The 24,662-nt window shown below is 38.2% G+C and overlaps 2 protein-coding genes across 5 annotated transcripts; both read left to right on the plus strand.

The window, feature by feature from the left end:
* Positions 1–108: 108 nt before the first annotated feature.
* LOC115765760 (ecto-NOX disulfide-thiol exchanger 2) lies at positions 109–5,728 on the plus strand. Of its 2 annotated transcripts, XM_030709426.1 has the most exons (7): positions 109–223; positions 543–1,130; positions 1,182–1,910; positions 2,996–3,102; positions 4,238–4,345; positions 4,412–5,026; positions 5,110–5,728. In XM_030709426.1, the coding sequence occupies exons 1-7, from the start codon at positions 187–189 to the stop codon at positions 5,377–5,379; spliced, it is 2,454 nt and encodes an 817-aa protein (XP_030565286.1). In that variant the 5' UTR covers positions 109–186; the 3' UTR covers positions 5,380–5,728. The 2 variants fall into 2 exon arrangements, with proteins under 2 accessions (XP_030565286.1, XP_030565294.1); XM_030709434.1 differs by lacking the exons at positions 2,996–3,102; positions 4,412–5,026; positions 5,110–5,728 and having other exon boundaries at positions 4,238–4,316.
* A 1,962-nt stretch (positions 5,729–7,690) lies between these two features.
* Positions 7,691–24,600, plus strand: LOC115770574 (facilitated trehalose transporter Tret1). 3 transcript variants are annotated; one of them, XM_030715913.1, is made up of 4 exons: positions 7,691–8,060; positions 22,694–23,311; positions 23,370–23,621; positions 23,704–24,600. In XM_030715913.1, the coding sequence occupies exons 2-4, from the start codon at positions 22,718–22,720 to the stop codon at positions 24,277–24,279; spliced, it is 1,422 nt and encodes a 473-aa protein (XP_030571773.1). In that variant the 5' UTR covers positions 7,691–8,060; positions 22,694–22,717; the 3' UTR covers positions 24,280–24,600. The 3 variants fall into 3 exon arrangements, with proteins under 3 accessions (XP_030571773.1, XP_030571757.1, XP_030571765.1); XM_030715897.1 differs by lacking the exon at positions 7,691–8,060 and adding an exon at positions 18,001–18,610; XM_030715905.1 differs by lacking the exon at positions 7,691–8,060 and adding an exon at positions 18,004–18,547.
* Positions 24,601–24,662: the final 62 nt, after the last annotated feature.

A 24,662-nucleotide genomic window follows, 5' to 3' on the forward strand; every position in this document is an offset into this window, starting at 1 on the left:
AAACAATTCTCATAGCTCGACAGTATTTGCTTAAAAATAAACCAAAATGATGGCAAAAGCAATGCGTGTGCTTTTAACAAACAGAGCGCATGAAAGTTATGTGCAGCTATAACGCAGCGTAACTTATTGGTTGCCATAATACCGAAAATGGTATATTTCGTGTAGTTCATATAAGACAATTTTCGAATGGCGTTCAATTATGCAAATTTGGCTGAAAATATGTGTAAGTAAGAGCTTTTATATGAAATGCACACAAACAGTGCGCAAAGGATGCTAATTTATAGTTAAATGCGGTTCAGTCTATGGTCAGAGGCGATTGTTATGCCCACAAATAGATACCACCCACAAGTCAAACAAATGAAAAAAAATACCAGACAACCTATCATGTTTCGCTTTGTGCGCTTACATATTGCGCTCTCGCTTTTGGTGTTTGGTTCGTGCTTGACAAACAGCTGATTTGTATTTGTTATTTTTTTTGGTTGTCTGTATTCTTTGCCCTACTACCGGTCTCACATATGGTTATGCCGTTTTCCTCTTTGCAGTACCAGTTTTTGGGAGTATGCCAAGTGGCGTCGGCTTGCCAAATCATCCGAATTTTATTAATCAATTGGCGGCTGCTATTAATACCGCCACGGTGGGCGTGCCCACGCCTACGGCTACGAACAGCAGCAGCGCATCGGCGCAGACAGCCACTCAACTCAAAACAGTAGCCAGCAAGTTAAAGGCACACAATGCGCAGGGCAGCGCTCCAATGGATTTGGAAAATGATAACGAGCTGGAAAACTCAGATGCCATGGCGCCTGGCAAGCCAACGGATAAACTACCTGGCACAGCTCTGTCCCTACCCGACGCCCAGCAACTCTATTTAAATGGTCTGATGCACACGCCACCCGGCTACTTGTACTTTCCTAGTGCTCAGGGCGCAGCCGGCGCTACAAGTGGCAACACACCTTCCTCAGCTAATGCATCTAATGCTAATGCACAAATGCTGTTGGATCCCTCCGCGATGATGGCTGCAATGCAACAGATGCAACATAACTATGCAGCGGCGGGCTATGTGGCCGCAGCGACAGTTGCTGGCATGCCAACCGATGGCTCGGGATCGGGTGTAGATGGCACTTTGGCAGCTGGTAAGTATCGGTCTACATGAATCGGCAATCGGGTTAATATTTGTCTTACAGACGGCACAGGCACTGCACCTGGTCTGAAGGAGGTCATTAAAACCAAGAATTGCATATTGTTCCCACCCAATCCGAATGCACCGCCACCCACTATACGCGAACGTCCGCCCGGCTGTCGTACTGTGTTTGTGGGCGGCCTGCCAGAGAACATAACGGAAGACGTGATTCGTGAGATATTTGAATCGTGTGGCGAAATCACCACACTACGCATGTCGAAAAAGAACTTTTGCCATATACGCTACCGGCATGAGTCAGCCATAGATCGTGCCATTTACTTGTCCGGCTACCGGTTACGCATCTCGAGCTTAAATGAGCCACCCAACTTTGGACGCCTGCACGTGGACTATGCTCAGGCACGAGACGATCAATACGACTACGAGTGTAAGCAGCGTCAGCTACAGCGGGAGCAACGTCACCGGGAGCGCATGTCGCTGGATCGCATGCGTTCGCAATCGCCACCGCCAATTCCGCACTATACGGATCATGAGGCCACCGCTGTGGCGGAGCATCTGCGTAATAACGAGACGTTTGTGAAGGCCATACAAACGATTACCGCATGGCTGGAACGTGGCGACTGCACCAAGCGCAATGCGAACGTCTTTTACTCCATGATTCAGAGCACGCATGCCCATGTGCGGCGCCTGCATACCGATAAGCAGCAGCTGGAGGAGGATCTGCGGAAGGCGCGCGAATGCTATCGCAAGCAAATGGGCACCATGTCCACACAATGTAAGTGGCATCTTTTGAAATCCTATTTTGTAGTTTTTAGCTGGGTTTTAGGTGCGCTCCTTTACAACTTTTCTGTTTTTGTTGCGCTCCGGTTAGCGTCTAGCATCTGTACCAAGTACAATAAAAAAAAACAACAAACACTTAAACGTAAACAAACACAACACACACGCTTACACAACCACACACTCTTTAGCAATTTAGTCATCGTGCTATCAAAAGCGAAAACAAAACCAATTCCACATTCAAGAATTCACTGTCTAAAATTTGCTCTCAAAGTACCAGACAAAATGCCAGGTGAGGGAGCAAAACAAGCAGCAACCGCCGCAGGTAAAAGTTCAGTCACATCAGTCCTGCACAGTGGACAAAACACGATTGAAAAGCGATCAAATGAAGATGAGATATTACTTAACTCAGTTTCTTTTATGACTATGAGTCTTTGAGTCAGTTCAATGTTTTAAATTGCCTAATCTTTAGTTAAAAGTAAAAGAACATATTTTAAGTTTAGACCAAAATTTGTGGATTACAATTTTTTCGGTTTTTGTTGTTTGCTCCGAACTTCTACGAATACGCATTTGGATCGCAATATCGTTATTTTATGCCACTGTGCAGCAACTTGTTTCACTGTGTCTGAAGACTCAACATAGGAATACATATGTATATGAAAGTGTAAGTCCAGGCCAAAGGTTTGTAGACCAAGCAGTGATATTTGATAAAGCCCTCGGACCAGACACCAACCGCCTTTCTTTCTGGCTGTCTGTTGAAAACAACTAACAACTAACTGCAATTGAAGTCTTTAAACAAATACATATCTATGATACACATGTAGGTAACAAGCTGTTGTATAATATTTTTAGACTGTATTATATACTTTTACAAACTATTATGTTATGCGAGGGTCTCTTAAGTAGTTTCTTTTTCAACTTATTATTTTCCACCAATTTGTTTAGAAAACGCAGACTAGTTAAGCGGTGAAGAATCAAATCAACAACAAGAATAAGAAAACCCAAAAAAAAAAAAAAAAAAAAAAAAATATCTACCCTCTGCCCTCCCTTAATATTATTATATATTATTGCATTATTGTTCAGTCACTCAGATTGAAAAAGTGTTCAATGCCGCTAGTCACAAGAAGGTTTGGGACCATTTCACCAAAGCCCAAAGAAAAAACATCGACCAATGGAAGAAATTAGCGACGGTACGTACAAAAATGTTCAAAGAATGTTGTATTACGACAAGTTCAGCTGTTGATGATATCGTATTAAACACACACACACACACACTTATTGTGGTACTCGCGCCTGTCCTAATTGTTCTGCCAGTATTGATAGTCTAAACTTTTAATTAGTATGTTTGTTATCATCGTTTCGTATCTGTCTGCATGTCAATTGCCTTTCCCCTACTAACAACTTGCTTTGCAACATGGTTTCGTTTCCATTTCACTTTAATTAATTAACTAGTTATTTAATCGATCTATTTGCATAGTTTCAAACACATTTAATATTAACACTCACATTTTTGCTGTCGTTTTACATTTGTATTTGTTTATCACGAATATTTAGAGTTATTTTATATATTTATGTAGAAAATTATTGAATTTGCATTCAAGGGAAACTGTTCTTAATTCATAAAATCAACATATCTGTAGCTTCTTTTAAGTCAACATTTTGAGTTTGGGTTATTTCCGGTTTTTATTAAGTAATTTCATCTGGCTTTCATCCTTAAGAATTATCTTTGAAATATTTGAATTAACTTGTAAAATTGCTTCTTTCTATATGATAAACTAACTAAACATTTGCATAAAAATTTCGCTAAGCTTTCAATTTCCACTTTAAACTAAAAGTAACTTTTAGCTGAATGCCAAAGAACTTGTATAATATATTCAACTGGCAATTTATTTAATAAAAATATCAAATAAATATTAAATCAAATAAAATTCATAAATAGCTAAAACTTTGCAAGTTTCTAAGGCACTTACTGCGTTTCATTGGCTTTGCAATTGCGTTGGTAAATCGTAAACATATTAAGATAAAACTCATTGTGCAACATTTAACATGTTAAATACAAATAATAAGTAAAACAAAACAAAAAGAAAAAGAGAAAATAATACAAATTAAGCGAGCTTTTTAAAATGTGGCGAGGTAAGTAAGCGGACCGAAACAGTACAAAGAGCCAAATGAGAATTTTATGATGCATTTTCAATATACAAACAAATTATAAAATTTAGGCTATAGAAATTACCATCGTAAGCTGTGGTTATGCAACAAGAGTTATTCGATTCATATATCACAATTAATTAATGACCAAAAAATACATTTTGAAATGCCATACAGGAACTGCGCACGGTCCAAATCGACGACGATGAAATGGAAATCTCAGATGATGAGCGCGACTATGAGAGGCGCAGCAAACGCACCCGCTACGACAGCGATGGACTCAAGGTGAGCAGCAATAATTGTTGCCTTATTTAATTCAAAGTTTATTCAATTATTAACTCCCTCGTTTAGGATGAGAATGACTCGCTGCGCTGTCAACTGGAGGCCATACGCAATGAGATGTCAGTGGAGCGTAGCGACTGTGTGCAGCGGGAGAAACAAATCAAGGTGCTGCAAGAGACCATACGCAACATGCAGACACAGTTGTTGCAGACGAAGCTACGCGAGCAGAAGGACTGCAAGACCATCGAGCAGCTCGAACGGAATCTCAAGGAGGCGGGCGTCAAACAGCTGTTGCTCAAGACCAAAATCAAGGAGACTGCGGATAAGCTAAAAGACAAGGAAGCCTACAGCACCAGCGTTTCAAATGCTTCCAATGCCGATTACAGCAGCGGCGACTCGTGCAGCCGAAATGCGGATGATCTCAGGCCGAGCGAAAAGAAGGATATCGCACTGGAGCTAGAAATAATTGATATTGATAAAGTGGACGACGATGTGCGCATTATTGAACATCAAAGCGGCGTGGTCGAAATTCATGAAATCGAGGATGATGAGAAATCGCAACCAGCTCCAGAGCCAAACAAAGTTGTTGATGAAGCCAAACAATTGCCCATAGCCGATCCATGCCCCAATTCAAACAACGTGGAAGCAGTCGTGCAAACAGCTGCACCATTGCCCACACCAAAGGTAGGAGCTACTGTGCTGACAAGGCATTAGTTGGGCATATTGACTAACTAGTTAGATATTCAACTAATTACCTTCACTTTTAGAGCAACTTCATGTCGCTGGCGCTTGCTGAAGCCAAGATAATAGCGTTAACCTCCGCATATCTGGTGCTGCATCCGCATGGCGTCGACATTACCAGCATTGCCAGCTATCTGCGTGGAATGCTCCTCAAGTCGCTGGAGCTGAAGAGCAACGATGACCTAGCGACAATACTCACAAAATATACAAATCTCTTTAAGTCTGAGCAGTCAAAGTGGAGTTTCTGTGGTTTTACCGACGAACCTTTGGATGCAAATGCAATCAGGGCGCAATAAACCGCAGGCGTTAACAAAACCGAGAACAATTTAATGCTTTAACTAAGTTACGACTATTCTATGCCTATTGGTAAGGGAGGAGCGCTAACTGACATGTTAACCAAAAATGTGATTGTTGCAATCACATAAATGAGACCAGTTTTCTAAGAGTAGGAACTTCTATTTAACTTAAGGATACACACATAAAACAATTAAAACAACAACAAAGAACTACTGTTTCAATTATTTAAACAATTAAACTGTAAATGTAAGCAAATTGAGTATGTACACAAATATATTGAATACATAATGCATATTATGGAAAGACACCAAACAAATGTTGCTAAAACTGCTTTTAATGAAATAACGAACCAATAAATTTTATGCTAAATTTAACTAATAACCGTATTATTGACTGCATAGAAGGAAGTTTTCTCTGGCGCGAATGAACGAGAGAAAGTTCTCGGAGACAGAGTAAAATAGAAAGATCAAGAGAGACTTAAAACCTTTGCAGAGGGTATAACAATTTTGTCATTAAGAAGACATTGCCAAGCCCATAAAGTACATATATTCTTTATCAGTATCAATATTATTGTTGATAGATTCATATCTTTTAATATGGCCTAAAGCTATTTAGCCTTGTTTTTACTGCAGGCAGTAAATGTGTCGGACTTGACTGCACCGGATAATTTAACTTTCGGCCTTTTTTTGCAGTGCCAACTATAAGATAAAGTCGGATCACAATGATCACAATGTCATGGGAAAATCCGAAAATAAAGTTTCTATAAGAAGAACTTACCAAATACAAGCATTATAAGTCCCCTACGAGCTAGCAAATATATATAACAAATAAATTCATTTAACAAATAAAATAATTAATAACAAGTAAGAGGTTCTAGTCTAGGGGATACCCTGAACCCTCTTCTTCCAACATCAAATGCATATATATATTCCATTTTAGAAGCTATATGACAAGTTTGATGACTCTAGCTCTTATTATTTACCAAAATTGCCCATAAAGCAGGATATCGATATCGTTTTTTTTATCGATTGCTTGGAAACGGAGCAAGTTATCGATTATCGGAAACAAACTCGATCTGCGCGGGAACTAGGAGCATCTACATCTAAAATTTCTTATAGGTTCTGAGATGCTTGCGTTCATACATATGGACGGACGGACAGACAGAGGGACATGGCTAGATCGACTCAGCTATTGATGCTGATCAAGAATATATATACTTTATGGGGTCAGAGATGCTTCCTTCTGCCTGTTACATACATTTGGCTTTCGCACAAATACAATATACCCTTATACCCATTTTTAATGGGTTCAGGGTATAAAAAAAGAATGTATATACACAACATATATTATAAATCTCAAAGAATGCTCAATAATGACATATAAAAGCTTTGCTTCCAAGAGATTTCCATCAGACGATAAAATTGATGTCTCAATGCAATAAAAGTTCCTAACAATTACGTGCAAAGCTTACGTTTCTTGCGTAAGCTCTAACGAAATGCGGGACTTGCGTCCTTTGCCAAGGACAATGCCAGCGTGAAACGTCGGCCACAGCATCCCCGCACACACACACACACACACACACATGCATACCTCTGCTGTGCATGTATTTACTCACTGAAGCACAGCATTATTCACACATCCTGCCCAATGGCCTGACGAAAGTCACGCAGCCCAAAAATTCCTGTCTCATTCCGCATTTGACGTCATGCGTTTATTTTTTTTCAACTTGTGTACATCGTTTATTCGATTAGTTAAAACCCAGCATTGAGATTAAATAACAACAAAGTTTAACAAAAATAAACTTAATTTTCCCGCTTTGACGCAGGGCGCAGCAGCATCGCTGCTTCTGTCACTAAGTGCGACGCTGCCGAGCACAGTGCTTCGCTTTTAATAAAAAAAAATAATAATATATATAGAAAAAATAAAAAAGTGTAAGTACATTGGGAAAAAATTAATAATAATAAGAAAATATATGCATAAAAAAGGAAAGAACATTGGGAAAAAATAATAATACAGGGAAAACATATATATAGAAAATATAAAAAGCGAAGAACACTGCTTGAAATACATAAATAAATCAATTTAATATTTGAGAATTTCTAAATAAAAAGTTCGGCATCTGAAAATAACATGTGCTCTTCTATTGATAGGCATTGCCTAAACAGTTGCGTGAAAAGTTCAGTGCAAAGCTTGAGATAAGCTTTTCACTGGCAACTTGACGGTACTCGTGCCACTGTGCGCTGTCGCCTCAATGTGAAATTCTGTTGAGCTACTTACCCAACAACGGAGGCCCGTCATATCAACGATATCAGTTGTTTTAGCGAATTCGTCGCGCGCGGTAACTAAAACGGGCGACGAGCCGAAAAACCAGCAGAGATTTCATTATCCATGTCCATGTCCGTGTGTGTGTGTGTGTGTCTGTGCGTCTGCTAGTGCTCTCTCCAATCGCCAGTGTAGAAAAAAAATAAACAGCAAAATCAAAAACTAACTGTAATTTTGTCTGCACTGAGTGCTGTGTGCTGCTGTTGTGTACTTGTAATTTCGTATATTTTAAAACAAATTACCGCGCGTCGCATACGGCATACCCTGCCGCCCGCCCAGAAAGGACAATTCAAGTTCAAAGCTGCTGCTGGAAGCTGCATAAACATCAAAGCGAATTCGTGATTGTTTTTGTTCTTCGGTAAGTATTCGCCGGCCGCTGTACAGTTTGACGGCAACTGTTCTGTGTAATAAGATAACTGATGATTATGATAAGTACAAGGTATACAGGGAAAGCAAGCGAAGCAGGCGAGTAAATAAATTAACGGTAGCTGCGATCGCTTTTACGCGCTTTTAAGTGCTTTGCAGAAGGAAGGGCGAACCTTTCCTTTAAAAATATTTAATCACTCTGAATTAACCTCTTTAAGAAATTCTTCGAGAGTGCTGGGAATGTAAATGTAAACTGAAGCAATTGTTATAAATGAAAGTGAGAAAAGTCAGTGTAGGAAAATATCCAATGCCGAGGATGAAAATGTAAACTGAAGCAATTGTTATAAATGAAAGTGAGAAAAGTCAGTGTAGGAAAATATCCAATGCCGAGGATGAAAATGTAAACTAAAGCAATTGTTGTAAATGAAAGAGTGAAAAATTAGTGTTGGAAAATATCGAGAGTGCGCTGGCATTAGTTGAAAAATATTAATATATATTTTTAAAAAATTCATTTTAAACATATTCCTAAGACCTTTGGGCAGTTTCTTCCAATCAATTAGTGCAACATGAAAATGAGTTATATTATATATATTTTTAAAAAAATTCATTTTAAACGTATTCCCAAGTCTTTTAGGCAGTTTCTCGCAACCTAAGAGTGCAACATGCATTTGAGAACTGAGTAAAGTTAAATTGTGGCGTGTTGCATTCAGGTCCAAGTTGAAAACATCGCTGAACTCAGCGTAAATTTGGCGAGACACTGGAACGTGCCCGTTGTCGACGTTATGCAAAACAAATTGATTCATAACTACATGATTAAACATGATAAGTGCATATTGAAACAGACGTTAAAACACATTTCATATCTGCGGAGCAAGTAAACGAGATTTGCTGTTGTTGGGGAAAAAGCATTGCGCACATCTCAAAATACGCAAATAGACAAATGCTTTAAGATTCGCCCAGACAGAAATTCCAGTAAGCAATTAAATAGTTTCGATTTTTCCCAACCCGAAATAAAATCCCCCATTACGACTCGGTGAACCTAAGCCTGAGCTTGATTTATTTTGCTCAATTTTTAAATATTCTACTTTCTTATACTGAAAAACAATCACGTACTTTAGGTTGTCGTGCAATTTCGTTCGCTTGTCGTTTGTTGATAAGGCTTATACATTTTTATGTAATTTTATAATCAAGATTTTTTGGTTAATTAAAGTCGTAAAACTGACCGATAACCAATTGTTGCCAATGAATGGAACAGAATGTGCTTCTAAGTACAGATCTATTTCATCAATATTATATTTGATATAATATATTAAATTTCCTACAAGTTTTTCCATTTTCAATTGCATTTAAGTTAAGCATTGCGACTAAAACAAATTGCACTTTTATACAAAAAATGTAAAAAAAAAACAACACAATTAATTAACGTGTCGCGGAAAATAGATAAATAACTGCAATTTACAGTGCACCCACAATAGGGGAAATTACATATGGAAAACAAGAGGAATTATTAATGATATGATTATTTTGTATATAAATATAATTTGCATTTGGGAAAAATAATAAATTGCGTTAATTATCAACAGAGGGAGTGGTGGGAGAGGGAGAGGGGAGGGGATATCTTGCGCTAAAAATAAATCACGTGCACACTATGCAAATGCCAGGTGATGCTGAAGGGGGCGCCGCAGGGCGTGGCAATAGTATCCAAATGACGTCAGGGAAGCATTGCCATTTTCACAGGCAATTTGTAAACAATTTGCTACAGATACATTTACAGTTACAGCTATTTGGCATTACCCACGTTGAGTCACCTTACCTGACGGAAAGTGCAGGTGTGATTGAATTTTAATCAATGAAAAAAAGGCAAGAACAGCAAAAGATACGAGTGTATTTATGAAACGCGTGAGGGAAAGAGCACTCGAAAGACTTCTTTTAAGGGAAAAGATTTTAACATTTTATTACGCTCAAAATCAAGTTCAAATATATTGTATTGTATATTATATACTTTTCATATGAGAATAGATTGTGTATCCGCTAGATAAAATCGCATAATATATAGATAGATCGTGAGTATTTCTATGACGTAGGCATGAAATCTTTCGGATGTCGGCAACACCCACGCTTTGTGCATGGAAAATTTTTGAATTCAAATAAAATATATGTACATATATATGCTATATATAAGAAGTATATAGAAGACATGTCAACAGCTGTATAAACGCGCAAGAGTGCAGAATTTCTTAGTTCCAAAGCAAAATTTTCAACTTTAAATATTTACTTTTTATAGACGAGCTGCCGTTCATAAGCATCGCTAATGTACTTATATTTGAATTTTACGGCTTGATATAAAAACAAATTGTAAACAAAACTCGCATCGTATGATATTATTTAATGCAAGAAAGTCACGTGTGGCCATTTCAATTGTTTTTATTTTATTTTTTTTTCGTTAGTCTACATTTAATGCCAATAATAAATTAAATATACTACGTAACAGATAGCTATTGTTTTTTTTTTTTTTAAAAAGGTTTTTAGCCTGCACTATCTAAGGTTTTTTATTTAAGCGGAAAAGTAAAGCCCCCCATGCAAACTGTGAAACATTTGATATACTACTTCACACTAACAGCTCGAGCTCCATAGTTTACTCTCTTGTTTTACGACTTTACTTAATAGAAGTGCGCAGTATATTAGAAAAGTGTAATTGTTAATTATTATATTTTTTGTTGCTTGTGACATTTCCTAGGGAAATCAATCTAGGCCTTATTGGAAAGCTAGCATATAGAGGATATATGGAGTATATGCAGATCTTCTACTGCTAGGTTCTTAAATTATTGGCATAGTAAGTTGTTATCTGAAAATAGAAGTGCTCATTTAAGCTTGAGTAAGTTATTGGTCTTACTTACAAAAGATATTAGTCTTACTTAACCTCAAAAGGGAACTTCTTAACATCTTAGTATCTAAGTTAACCTCAAAAGGGCACTACTCTGTATCTCAATATCTAACTTAACCTCAAACGGGCACCTCTTTATATCTTAAAATCTGACTTAACCTTAAACGGGCACTACTCAGTATCTCAATATCTAACTTAACCTCAAACGGGCAATTATTAGTATTTCAATATCTGACTTAACCTCAAAAGGGCACTTCTTAATATCTTAAATTCTGACTTAACCTCAAAAGGAGACTTCTTCATGTCTTAATATCTAACTTAACCTCAAAAGGGCACCTCTTTACATCTTAAAGTCTGACTTAACCTCAAACGGGCACTTCCTAATATCTTTATATCGGTCTTAACCTCAAACGGTCACTTCGATATTTGTGTTCGATCTTTTGTCGTAATACTGAAAACAATTTAAGCTAAGCAATATGTAAATAAATAAAGTAACAGCCATTCATTTAAGTTTATTTTAACAACTGTTTCAGCTTCTGAGAAAGGTTAATAATATATATAACGGTTCGGCTCGTTACATCTGCTAACAAAAAACTTGTTTTTGCTTATATTTAACGCTCAGCGTGTTTAAACTTCTTCCCATATAATTGCTTTAATTTATATATAGCTTGTAACATTCGGTAGTATGCCTAAAAATAACTCTGATGTTTCAGAACTTAAAACCTTGTACCTGATTAAAGAGGAAGTAAGGCTTGACTTCTGAAATCGATCGGGAGGCTTGGCCATAATGTGGCATACTATAACTCGAATATGATCTTTTAGTACTAGTTAGTACTACGAACTACAAGTATCCAGTTGTTTTATAGAAAGTTCATAGCTTACAACAGGTCCGGAACACGCAATTGGCAAACAGTTCAATAGAACTGACAGTTGGGTGTAAAAATAATTAATATCGTTTACTGTCGAGTCTAGAGCTTAAATAAATAATAATTAAATACTAGACAATAGCAGACAAATTCAATTTCAAAAACTACGTCCGGCTGGAAACGGGTTTACAAAAAGGAATACATTTTAAAGTCTAATACCATCTTAAGAATCAAATGTCAGCAACATAGCTAATGACATAAACCCTGAACTCCAGACTATAAATTGATGAAAGCTTCTTATTGAGTATGTTAAATGTTAAATACATGCATAATCCTTTGATTTAGCTGTTCCGCTCTGATAAGTTGTTAACAATCATTTATTGGTAAACAATTATTTGTTATGTTTATTTGTACTTAGATAAGAATTGAACAATATATAAACGAGGCATTAATATTGACAAATTGATAAGGTGGCAAACGAGCTGTTAATGCAATTAATTATATTGTTTGATATGACGTGGAATTGCTTTAGCAAATGGGATAAGTACGTAAACTAACTAGTTGAACTACCTAGAAAACTTAAGAACTTAAGGATCAGCCCATATCAGAAGATCGTTTAATAAGAACAGTTAGTATGAAGGGCTGCTCAGGTTTGAGTACTGAGCTCTTTTCTTAAGTGTCAGATGAGTGGGAAAAACTTAAAGCTCACACTTAAACCAATAAGAAGTACTCGTATGTAGTTATCTAAAAGGGTTCAGTTCGGAGCATACGAATCTTTTCCAAAGTTGTGGACACATGCCTTAATTATCTTATATAATAGTTGAGGCTTATCAGCAGCAGACGGAATATAGGATCAGCTACCGTTAAGGTTAGCTTATCAGACTAGACCTGCATGTACTTTGGACCTAGCTCGATCCGTAGGCCTTGCCATATTTTCCGAGAAAGAGGGGCACAGCCCGAAATGGAAATCGGCAAAAAAAAAAAAAAATTGCCCAAGTACTGCATTAAATTGTGAGCCCGGCGACGGGCCTCTTGCCGGGCATTGATAACCCGCCTGAACCCATGTTGTCGCTCGACATTGTCAGTTATTATTGTTGTCAACGTTGTCCAATGCGTCCATGCGATAACTCAGCCAGGTCACTCCCCCACTCACATCTTGACCTGTGCACATGCGAACGCCACTTGCGACTCAGTATAATCACAGAGACTATCTCTACGATTGCTTGCGTCAAATGCACGACATCAATACATAGGTATATACAAAGTGGGATTGAAATGTAATAGAGATTAATTGAACAGAAGAATAAGAAAGAAATTGTATTCTATAATTGTTTTGCAATCCAAGTCTTTGAACTTGAACACCTTGCAATCGGGTCTTACAGCATGAGCTCATGGTTGACTGACGCAAAGAATTGGTAATGAATTATTTCAAGATTATGCTAGAAACCGCAAGATCATTTATTTATAAGACCCCGATATTGCTAATAATCAGCCAATCATTAGTCATAATTAATAAATAGGTAGAAATAACCCTACTAATTCAAATAAAATCGAGAGTCATCGATTGGCAGGCACACGGTAGACTACATAATCAGATTAACTATCAGGAATATTAAGAAACTTTTTTCGATAGCTGAACTTCCTGTAACCCTCGGCGGGTGATAGACCCTGTGGTATCTAGTATGGCAGAATGTCTCTTGTTGTTCAGAGATTCACTTTCAGGAATTCCAGAGTTATTCTTAGATTTTCCCATTGAGGATACCTGAACTACTTGAAGTCCTCGGTGGGTATTTCTAGGAGATAGACCCTGGCTAGTATCTAGTATGGCAGAATGTCTCTTGTTGTTCAGAGATGTACTTTCAGGAATTCCAGAGCTATTCCTCTATTTTCCCATTGAGGATACCTGAACTTTTTGAAACACTCACCTTGTACTTCTAGGGGATAGACCCTGGCTGTGGTATCTAGTATGGCAGAATGTCTTCTATCCTACTTTATATCTCAGCGCGAGTATCGTAAAGATAAGATTGAATAAAACAAAAGTGCGCTCAATTGGCCCTAATAAATGCTCGGCTAGGTAAATGCTTCTCCATTGTGAGCTTTTTATTATGGCGCATTATTCATATACATATATTGTATATAATTCATTTTTTATTTTTTGTGAATTTAATAAGGAAATTGCTTGTTAACGCACGCGCTTAGCTCAATTATATGTGGGCGTGTGCTATTGTGGCGTTTGGGTCAACGATGGAACGCTTTGGACTATACGAGCTGTCAATCAAAAAATATCAACACTGCACTCAATAAACAATTTCTGGTGCATACATAAATAATAGCCGAAAACAAGCGCACCATATCTGAAGAACTGATATCGCTTGGGTCATAAAGCGATTTAGCGTCGAATATAACGCCAAGTGACATAATACGATAAGGCGAGGGAACTGTGCGATAAGTCATCATAGATTAGTGCAATATGTATGGCTTACTAGTATATACATATGTATGCCTGTGTATGTACATATTGAGCCCAGTTTTGGAGTATTGATAGTCGCATGTTTCAGTTACGCTGATAAGCACAGACAAGATTAGGAACCGTTTTATTGCCTGCCCTTGTTGTTGTCGTTTCCATGTACACAAACTATTTGACAACAACAACAAAAGTCAACAGAACGAACAGTTTTAGGAAATATTGGCTTAAGATTTCTTAAAGATACTTTACGCAATGCATGCTCAAAAAATGCTTCGCTTAAAACATTAGACTAAATACAATTAAACTAATAAATATATAAGTTGCTCAGATAAGCAGAAAAAACAATTGTATTTAGAGTCTTTGCACCTGTTGAAAAACTCAAAGAATATGTGTTCAGCCTGTCAAATAACAAACAGTTACAGTTCGGCATGAACTGTTACTGATCCACAGTTTGAGCAGCACTGCATTCACTGCTGTCGAGTTATGCGCTCAAACTGTTCGAAAGCTTTCGATTGGAGCTTTTGTTCTGCGCGCAACTTTGAATCAGACCGTTACAAATCAAAAGCGTACATTTAAACGGTAAACTTTGATTGTTTGTGTGAGATATCCCAATACATGTACATATATATGCAAATATTTATATATGTATTATGTGTCATGATAAGGAGATAATTCCATGCCAAAAACATGACTTTTTGTTACCTAATTCTGCCTAATAATGAGCTCATTTCGATTTTTTTTAATAATTTTGGCAGACAAATATATGCCTACTTCTACGAATTGTGAAATTATTTCAAGGACACATCCAGCCAATGTACGAGCGGTAGCATAGATACGTTCACCTTCGGCAAGACTGAGGGGGAGGCGTATTGATTTTGTGGCTTTAAAGACGAAATAAACGTAAATATATCGAAATTGTGACGCGTGTTTCGTTACAAGTTCAATTGTAGGTCATAGTAAAAGAGAAAGAAATTGTGTTAGTTCAGCGAAAAGCATATGTATGTATATGTAGCTGCACTTGAACTGACTGAAATCGCGTGATTTGCGTGGGCCAACAGCAACTAAAAAAGCGGCACATTGAAATTTTAGCTCAAAAGTCGAAATACATGCATCTCTTATTTTGTGTGCGTGTGCGTGCGTGTGTGTGTGTGGTTGAGGGGCACGCTCGCGCTTGCCGATTGGCCAAGTGTTTTTGGGGCTTGGCTCGCGTGACGTCACACGCGCACAACTTACTCAAATATGTGTACAGCTATGTAAATGTATCTGTGAGATACAGTTGCATGACGTCGCTGGCGTTGACGTAGCCACAGCCAACATCGCTCGCACCGCAATAACTGAGACACTTTTAGCGTCAACATTCGTTTGCCTAATGAGCATTTTACGTAACATTTGAGGTGGAGGCCATTCGGGGGGTCTAGAGTTTCGCCCATGCCCTGCGCTGGCTCGTCTGAGCTCCGTAATTAGTATACATACACAGCGTGGCATTGCGTGCTCTGGCCATGGCTTATGGGTATACCAACAGCTACAGATACAGATACATACTGACTATGCAACAATATATATAAAAGCCAAATATACCTGCAGGTGTGAGCATGCTTTTAGGCGCTCTGTGCGCCTGGCCCCAGCTCGAAGCGTGCCAAATGTTTGGTTGTATTTCAGTGCCAGCTTGACACGCAACTCAGATACTATGTTAGCCCAGGTGTTGGTGCGAGATACAAGGGTTAGTCACACAAGTAGTTTATTACCTATGGTAAATCAATTTCGTCATCATTCACCGGAAGTCCTCTCCCATTCTAATTATTTAAATCAAAATTTTAGTCTCTGTTATTTAGCTGTTGTCTTATTCTATTTATGTGACTTGCGTACATAATGAGCTCGTTGCCTAACTCGATATACTCGACAGCACGCGGCTCCAGCAGTGTCATGTTTATTCATTTGTTTCAATACCCTCGAATGCATGAGAAATAGGGTATGTTAACATATGTTAACTGGACTTAACATATGTAGTATTAAAGATCATATGCAATGCTACATTTTTAAGATAGATCTCAGAGAAAAAAAATCATAAATAAAAAATATTATGAATTGGAAATATGCTTAAATAATATTTATAAATAAATCAAAATATAATATAATTTTTTAATGGAATAGTTGGTAGTTCGGCTCCTGAGATCCCACCTAGTTGTTGACGCTTAGAAGCAAGTGTACGAATGTACACAAACATTCACCTGAACTCACACAAATTTAAATGCACTCATTGATTCATTACCGCATATTCATTGGGGATTCATTTCTGGGTTTTCTCATATGTCAGATGCGACAAACGTGATCCATTGAACGAATGCGCCGGTGCGTAAAGAGCAGCAATGCTTGAAGACTGAAACCGGACAAGAATGAATGCCTTTATCGAAGCGTACATACCATATAAGAATATTCTCGTATGCATTTCCGAAACGTATGTAAACAATGTAAATAGGTACCTGGAGATCTGTGTGTGTGTGTGCGTCTGTGTGTGTGTGTGCATATGGAAATGCATGCGGCGAGTTTATTAACACTGGCTACACACATACACACAAACACATCTACAAGTCTACAAGTCTACAAGTCTACAAGTCTACAATATGGACGATGGGAAATTGAAATGTTCTTCTTTGTTGCACGACAATTGCGTATTTACCAAAATATGCAAACAGATTGGCCTGAATTTGTTAATTGCTTAAGTAAATGTATCACAAATGGCACTAAAATAAATAATTGGATAATTGTATTGGCAATATTGTAGTATAACAAAAAGATTTATATGTACGCCAAGTTAAATAGTTTGTTAACCTCACGATTCTCTTTGTGCTATTTATACTCAGCACAAATGGCGTTAAGAGAATTTATGCGACTTAATATACTCTTATATATGGTTATTATATATGTTGTATTTTTAAATAGATTTAATAAGTTGATTTTTTATAAGAATGGTGTTGGAGCATATGAAACTTTTCTTTAGTTTTTATTGTATTGTATTATTAAAGTGAAGCAAGTTTCTAGATTGAACTGTTGTAATTGATTTATGTAAGGGAGCAATTGTGTACTTGACACCTTAAATTGTCTTGATTCTTGCCCACATTTCCATAAAGGATGCATATATACATATGTATATGTAAATATGTGGTATATGCAGCATTAAGTTTGTAACCCAATTAAGGTCACACTCAACGCAGAGGATCGTCTGACTTATAACGGAGCTGTGCCACAAATGTTGATTCGACTGCATAAACTTGAATGCATTTGCGCAGACCTCGAAAGGCACTTCTCAGTTGTTGTTGTTGTTGTTGCTGCTGCAGAGAGCTGAATGCAATCTCAAGTAGAACAAAATGCGCAAAGGAAACAAATCAAAGACGCTTACGATTTCCAGTTTCTGTTGCCGCTGCAAGTCAATAGCCTCGACAGCGTCAGTGGCCACCCCATTGGCGGACGGCATTGACGCTGCGAGAGCGTGTTCGCCGAGCGACAGAGGAAGAGAGAGAGAGTGGAAGTCTGTGACTGCGGCCGAGAGGAAGCGAGAGAGGCAGAGAGTTGGAGCGTGAGAGAGAGTCCATATCCAGTACAGAGCCCGGCGTTGCTGGTTTTATAATTTGGCGCGTCATTTGCCATCCAACAGTCGCTGCGTGCGGTTAAGAGATACAGATACTTATACGGCCTGTGTGTGTTATTATTGAAAACAGCAGCTCGCTTAAAACTGGGATGTTCATCTTGTTTAGCCAAGTGCAGTTTTTGGACAGCAACATGTTTGCACAGCACTGCGCATGCGCCTAAAAGTATTCTAACTACGCGCTACGTGGGTGGGCGATGTGTTAAAGGACAAACTGTCGGGCACAGGCAAAGGACACGGGACATTGAAACGCGGTCGTATTATTCAACAAATTGGCCATGAGAAATACACACAGCTAATCGAGAAAAAACTATAAAATAACCCAAAAACACACAAATTAAACGTTAATCAAAAACAAACTACGCGCTGAATACAAAACATATCCACAAGTGACATAATACACATCAAAAGCGTAAACGAGATTAGCATTGTTTAAACAATTAGTGACTGCACATACAAAGTTATACAAAAGTTGATTGAAAACAGCAACATGTCGTCGGCATCCTCCAGCAATTCGAGCGGCGATGAGCCCAACAAGAAGCCCGATGCCAGCAACGAGGAGAGCTCCCACCTGCTGGAGGCCAACGAGAACGGTGCCAAATATGGTTCCCGGCAAGCGGTAAAAATCATCAAAGTCCATGCCAATGCCAATGGCAATGACAGTGCCAATGCCAGTCCCCAAGTAGGCAAACACATTTTCTAACTGGTGCTGGTACTAAAATTTAAGTTACTTTAACTAACTAGCTAGCTGTCGCTTGGCTGTGCATGTATCTATGTATCTACGAGTCGGCTAGGTTTGACCTTGACGAAGGAAACAAAAAAAAAGACAAAAAGTATATTATTATCGGAGTGCGAAGCGAAACTGGCTTCCTTTGTTTTGCCAGAGCATACAATCTTTAATATTTACAGAGCAAAGTATCTTAAACGAAAAATTGGAGCATTTCGTTAGACAGCAAAACCGAAATGCCAAATGATAAAAAACGAAAAACGACAGAGACTGTATTTAAGCTATATACCATGTATAGTTAGTATATGCTCGCAGAATCTACATTACATTACAATAAAATCATTCAAGCGAGTTGTCAACGTGATTGTTAATTCAATTAAAGCCTTCTCTGGCACAAGTCTAAAATTTCGTTATTTTTTTCCATTCTACGGAATTACTATCTTTATTATTAATTACTTTTTTAGTGAATTATATGCTTTGATTTGTACGCCCCCTTTAACTATTCGATAAGAGCTCTTATCACATTTGGCTTTTAGCTAAATCGTTTTCGAAACTAGATTCATTTGTTAATTAGTGAATTTTGTTTGGACGACCTTGGCCGAAAACATGGCCCGAAAATATACACACAAAAAATAGAAAGTTTTGAAATGCTTTTGCACCTATTTAACCAATTAACTGATAAGACAAACAAGATACGAAAAACGCAGTCATAATTCGACAAAAAAACAAAAAGAAATCAAAGACAAAAAAGGCAGCCAAATTGGCAATAATATTTGAATCTTAATCAAATTTACAAATATTTCAAATGCAAATTCAAATTCGAAACATTTTTAATGCCCAACCAATGCATTTCAGACGTGAGGCTAGTTTTAATTGACATTTCAGAATATATAATACGTTTTAGTCGAGTTTACGAATTAACCCGTATAACTCATTTAAATACCTCGCATTTGCATTCCGGTTTATAAAAAAATATCCAGAAAATGAGGAAGGAATTTTTCTTTTATTATACATCATATCAAACTTGTCTTGGCATATAAAATTTAATGTTTATTATGGGCATATTCAGGTATGGCGAAAAACGGTAGCTGGCATATAAATCATAAACTCTGGATATATAAAAGTTAATGTTTATTATGGGCACAACGGAAGCTGGGGGACATCAGCTTTACTTTCTGACTTTGGCAGAACTTGGGCGAAACGAGTTTGTGGCTTAGCATTCCGAGGTTTTTCTTTATGCTAATGGAAAACGGGAACTGTGATCGCATTTAAATTTGACATATGCAGATGCGTAGCGTCTAACAAAACTGACATTGAAACGAACTTGGACTTGGCCAGCGATGACAATGACATCCTCACTCGGCTGAAGACTACGTCTAGAGGCAACCGGGCAGGCGCGTTGGGTTGCGTGGGCGCCCAACAAGTTATTGGCCAGGTTAACTGCCAACGTTAATCTAAATATAGCTAAGCACTTTGCAAGCAGTCGCAGTGGCCACATAGACAACAACCCAGAGCGCAGCGAATATCGATTTCAGTGCAGACATTTACTGCCAGCCTGGAGGTGTGTCTTGGCAGCAGTAGGCGTGGGCGTCGCCACTTCTCGGTCACCGGATACCGGTTGGATAGTGCAACAACTCTCGGCCAGCATTTGCTAGATGCGGAACTGAACACTGCTCTGTGCTGCTCTGATGTGGGCTTTGATTGGATATACAAGCATGTCGGGGATTGCAGCAGGGATTGGAGCGTGGGTGCAAAATGAGTTAAAGTAAATGGCAAAATGAAAAGCCAGAACAAGAGAAAGGAATATGCAAAGATACTTGAATGCATTTTCTGTCTGTGTAAAATGTGAGAAGCGTGAACTTACACTGAGAAAAATGTATAAGAATTATATAAGATGATATTTTTATTAATTCAGTCTCTATTTTATTTGGAATTAATATTCTTCAGCTAGATCTACTTAACTAAATATTTTAATTTTGAATAATATTTGAAATGAGTTTAGGTAAATGGCAAAATGAAAAGCCAGAACAAGAGCAAGGATATGTAAAGGTACTTGAATGCATTTTCTGTCTGTGTAAAATGTGAGAAGCGTGAACTTACACTGAGAAAAATGTATAAGAACTATATAAGATGATATTTTATTAATTCAGTCTCTATTTTATTTGGAATTAATATTCTTCAGCTAGATCTACTTAACTAAATATTTTAATTTTGAATAATATTTGAAATGAGTTTAGGTAAATGGCAAAATGAAAAGCCAGAACAAGAGCAAGGATATGTAAAGGTACTTGAATGCATTTTCTGTCTGTGTAAAATGTATAAAAACTATTATAGATCAAATTTGTATTAATGCAAAACCTTAGGGCTTAGTCTCTAATTTGCTTGGCAGTATTCTATTGTTAATCTATATCTACTTAACTAAATGTTATTGATAGCAGGCTGATAAGCTTTTGGCCACAATTTCATTAACTAACCCGACTTATGTGTACAATAAAGTTTTGTTGAATTATCGCTGATTAATTGCCAGAATTATGACAATTTCAGCGTCAATCGTTTGCGATTATCTAAGTATTTGATATATTGATTAGACACGCGATAGCATTAACTAGTGAGGTGTTTAGTACATATGTACCCCATCATTGAATTGTTTATTGCCAGGTAGCTTGGCCATGGCCAAGGCAGCCAAATTTTTAATTGGCGCCGCTTCAGTGAACATATGTAATAAGTTAACAATATTAAACAAAAGATTATTGAACTGCCATTTACTTACTTTAAGGCCTATAAGCAGTATTATGGTTAATTCAATTGTTGCAAGACTTCAATTCACTTTTATTACTTCTTTGTGAACGGATAGTGTCGATTTTAATGTGAGAATAAACGGACTATATTTTTGATAATAAAAACAGATTAAAGTTTTCCGTATTTTCACATAACTAACTAAAACATTTTAGATTAAAGTCTTTCATATTATTACGTCAAAAAGTTCTTAAACATTTCAGATTGAAGTTTTCTATATTTGAGTTTTGATGTGAGATTAACTGAATAGAATCAAATTATCTATATTATCACATCAATATCTATCTGAAACATTCCCGATTAAAGTTCTACGTATTATCACATAACTATCTAAAACATTCCAGATTAAAGTCTTTCATAATATCACATCAAAAAGTTGTAAACCTTAAACATTTCAGATTAAATGATGAGTTTTGACAACTTCATATATCTATATGTTAATATAAACAGCTTAAAGTTTTTCATATTGTGATAATATCAATATCCAAAAGATTTCAGTTTAAAGTTTTTTTGTATACCTTAAGCATTTTAGATGAAAGTTTCTTATATAATCCCATCAAGAGTTTAATATGCCAAGCCCTAGTCTGCCTGCACTTATAATATTCAACCTTATCGTATATATGCATATGCGCATATATAATCGATAATTGGCGTTGGATTAATAGGTCGAAAGTGCACTAATTAAGTAGTTTGTCGTATATCTAATTTTCGGCATTCCAATGCCCCAGTTTCTCGCTACTTTTTTAGGCCGGCTATAAAACTTATCTATGACGCACATCCTCATTAACTAATTGAATTGAGTTGAGAGCAACTCACCGAACATGCATCCCCATCCCCACTGCAGGAAGTCAACACTTGTGGTTATCGGTATTATATAGTAGAACCCGTAAACCAGGCTAGAAATTCCCATTAATGCTCGAGAGTTAAGCGCCTGAAGCAATCGTCTTGTCCGCCTCGATAAGCGAGAGCTTTAAACAAAATGGATCCCGCCCCCAAGTAGATTTTTTGTGGGTCCATTTCCGAGTGTTGTAAATAAGTAATACTCGACATGGAACTTGTACGTTTTGGGGCATTTGTCTCAGAGTTGGGCGCACTATCGTGGTGCCATAAAGTTCGTAATCGCAGGTGGAGGGCATTATCACGGCTTCGAATTATGTGATAATACGCTTGGTTAACAGTTCTAGTTAGTTGGTCGTGGCGTTAAGGTTTTTTTTTACTAAACGCGTCTTGTCTTGTTCGCAGGATCAGGAGAATCTACTTGGCAGAATGGTGCACACGTCCACCGAGAACAGGTCGAAGACCTTTCCCCAATATGTTGCCGCCCTGGCAGCAGCTGGCGGCGCCTTTGCGGCCGGCACACTGCTTGGCTGGACATCGCCGGCAGAGACTAGCATCGTGAAGGAAGATTTCTATGGGTTTGAGGTGACCAATGAGAACTACTCGTGGGTCAGCTCGTTCATGACCCTTGGTGCCGCCTGTGTGTGCATACCGATTGGCTTCCTCATCAACATGATTGGACGCAAATGGACAATGCTGCTGCTCGTGCTGCCCTTTGTCTTGGGCTGGGCATTGCTGATCTGGGCACAGAATGTGGTCATGATGTTTGTGGCACGCTTCATTCTGGGTATCGCTGGCGGTGCCTTCTGCGTGACAGCACCCATGTATACTGGGGAGATTGCCCAAAAGGATATCCGTGGCACACTCGGCAGCTTCTTTCAGCTAATGATCACCATCGGCATTCTGTTTGTATATGGCATCGGAGCTGGCCTTGACGTATTTTGGATGAGTGTCGTGTGCGGAGTCTTGCCAATTATCTTTGGCGTTATATTCTTCTTCATGCCGGAATCGCCCACATATTTGGTAAGCTGCAAATGAATGAAACTATAGATAAAATAGTATCTAAGATTCCATTCAACAGGTTTCCAAGAACCGCTCAGAGGCAGCTGTGAAATCAATTCAATGGCTGCGCGGCAAGGAATACGACTATGCACCCGAATTGGAGGAGCTGCATGAAACCGATCGCGAAATTCGTCAGAACAAGGTGAATGTCCTGTCAGCTTTGGCCCGTCCCGTGACAATGAAGGCATTGAGCATCAGCTTGGGGCTCATGTTCTTCCAACAATTGAGCGGCATTAACGCTGTCATTTTCTACTCGAAGACCATTTTTGAGGTAAGTGGCCGCAGCCAAAAGAGAAGAAGAAGATGTTATCAGGATTGTTAACAAAAATTTGTGTTTTTCGATTTTGTGTCAGGACGCCAAAACTGATATCGGCGCCAGCATGTCAACAATTCTGATTGGTGTGATGCAGGTGGTGGCGACCTTTGTGTCCACACTGGTGGTGGACCGGCTCGGACGTCGTATTCTGCTGCTCGCCTCGGGAATTGTGATGGCGCTCTCGACCACCGCCATCGGTGTATACTTCTATCTGAAGGACCAGAATGAGGATAGTGTAGAGAATTTGGGCTGGCTGCCAGTGGCCAGCTTGTGCATATTCATGATTATGTTCTCGATTGGCTACGGCCCGGTGCCCTGGCTGATGATGGGCGAGCTCTTTGCCACCGATATCAAAGGATTTGCGGGCTCCATTGCGGGCACCACCAACTGGGTGTTGGCCTTTATCGTAACGAAAACATTTAAGAATCTGAACGACGGATTGGGCAACGGTGGCACCTTCTGGCTATTCGCTGGCGTTACTCTGGTTGGCGTCATTTTCGTCTTCTTAGCTGTGCCCGAGACGAAGGGCAAGAGTCTGAACGAGATACAACAGGAGTTGGCGGGCAATCGAAACAAGTCCCAGGTGGAGGCAGCGAATGGTGTCGAAAAGTAAACTGAGCTCTGTTAATTTGTATGATTTTTTTTTATATTTTATTTAAGTTTACATTTATGTTAAGTGAAAAGTCGAAAAGTTCCGTTTCCAATTGATGAATTTGTTAGAATTTAATGGCACAGCTACAAAAATCGAGGACAGATACAGAGAAAGCAAGTGAAAGAGATAAAGACATGGAAATGTTCTAAGAATGAAGACTGAAGGTCAACTGCATAACAGGCAGATATGTAAGGGCTCTCTTTAAACTAGGCCACACGCCATAAAACTATCGCAATTTGTGTTAACTGCTACCTTCGAGTGGTCATAGAAAAGACAATAGATATCAATAATGAAATACATATATAAACATATATATATATATATGCACATGCAACAAATTCTGT

The sequence above is a fragment of the Drosophila novamexicana genome, unplaced genomic scaffold (genome assembly GCF_003285875.2).
Source record: "Drosophila novamexicana strain 15010-1031.04,08,12 unplaced genomic scaffold, DnovRS2.1 tig00000009-arrow-pilon, whole genome shotgun sequence".
Lineage (NCBI taxonomy): Eukaryota > Metazoa > Arthropoda > Insecta > Diptera > Drosophilidae > Drosophila > Drosophila novamexicana.

Bases quoted from the DNA above. Each gene is read 5' to 3' on its own strand.
- LOC115770574 (XM_030715897.1), top strand. From the start codon at position 18,419: ATGTCGTCGGCATCCTCCAGCAATTCGAGCGGCGATGAGCCCAACAAG. The intron at 23,312-23,369 runs GTAAGCTGCAAA...TCCATTCAACAG, and splicing joins CGGAATCGCCCACATATTTG to GTTTCCAAGAACCGCTCAGA. The intron at 23,622-23,703 runs GTAAGTGGCCGC...ATTTTGTGTCAG, and splicing joins ACTCGAAGACCATTTTTGAG to GACGCCAAAACTGATATCGG.
- LOC115765760 (XM_030709426.1), top strand. From the start codon at position 187: ATGGCGTTCAATTATGCAAATTTGGCTGAAAATATGT. The intron at 1,131-1,181 runs GTAAGTATCGGT...TTTGTCTTACAG, and splicing joins AGATGGCACTTTGGCAGCTG to ACGGCACAGGCACTGCACCT. The intron at 4,346-4,411 runs GTGAGCAGCAAT...TCCCTCGTTTAG, and splicing joins ACGACAGCGATGGACTCAAG to GATGAGAATGACTCGCTGCG.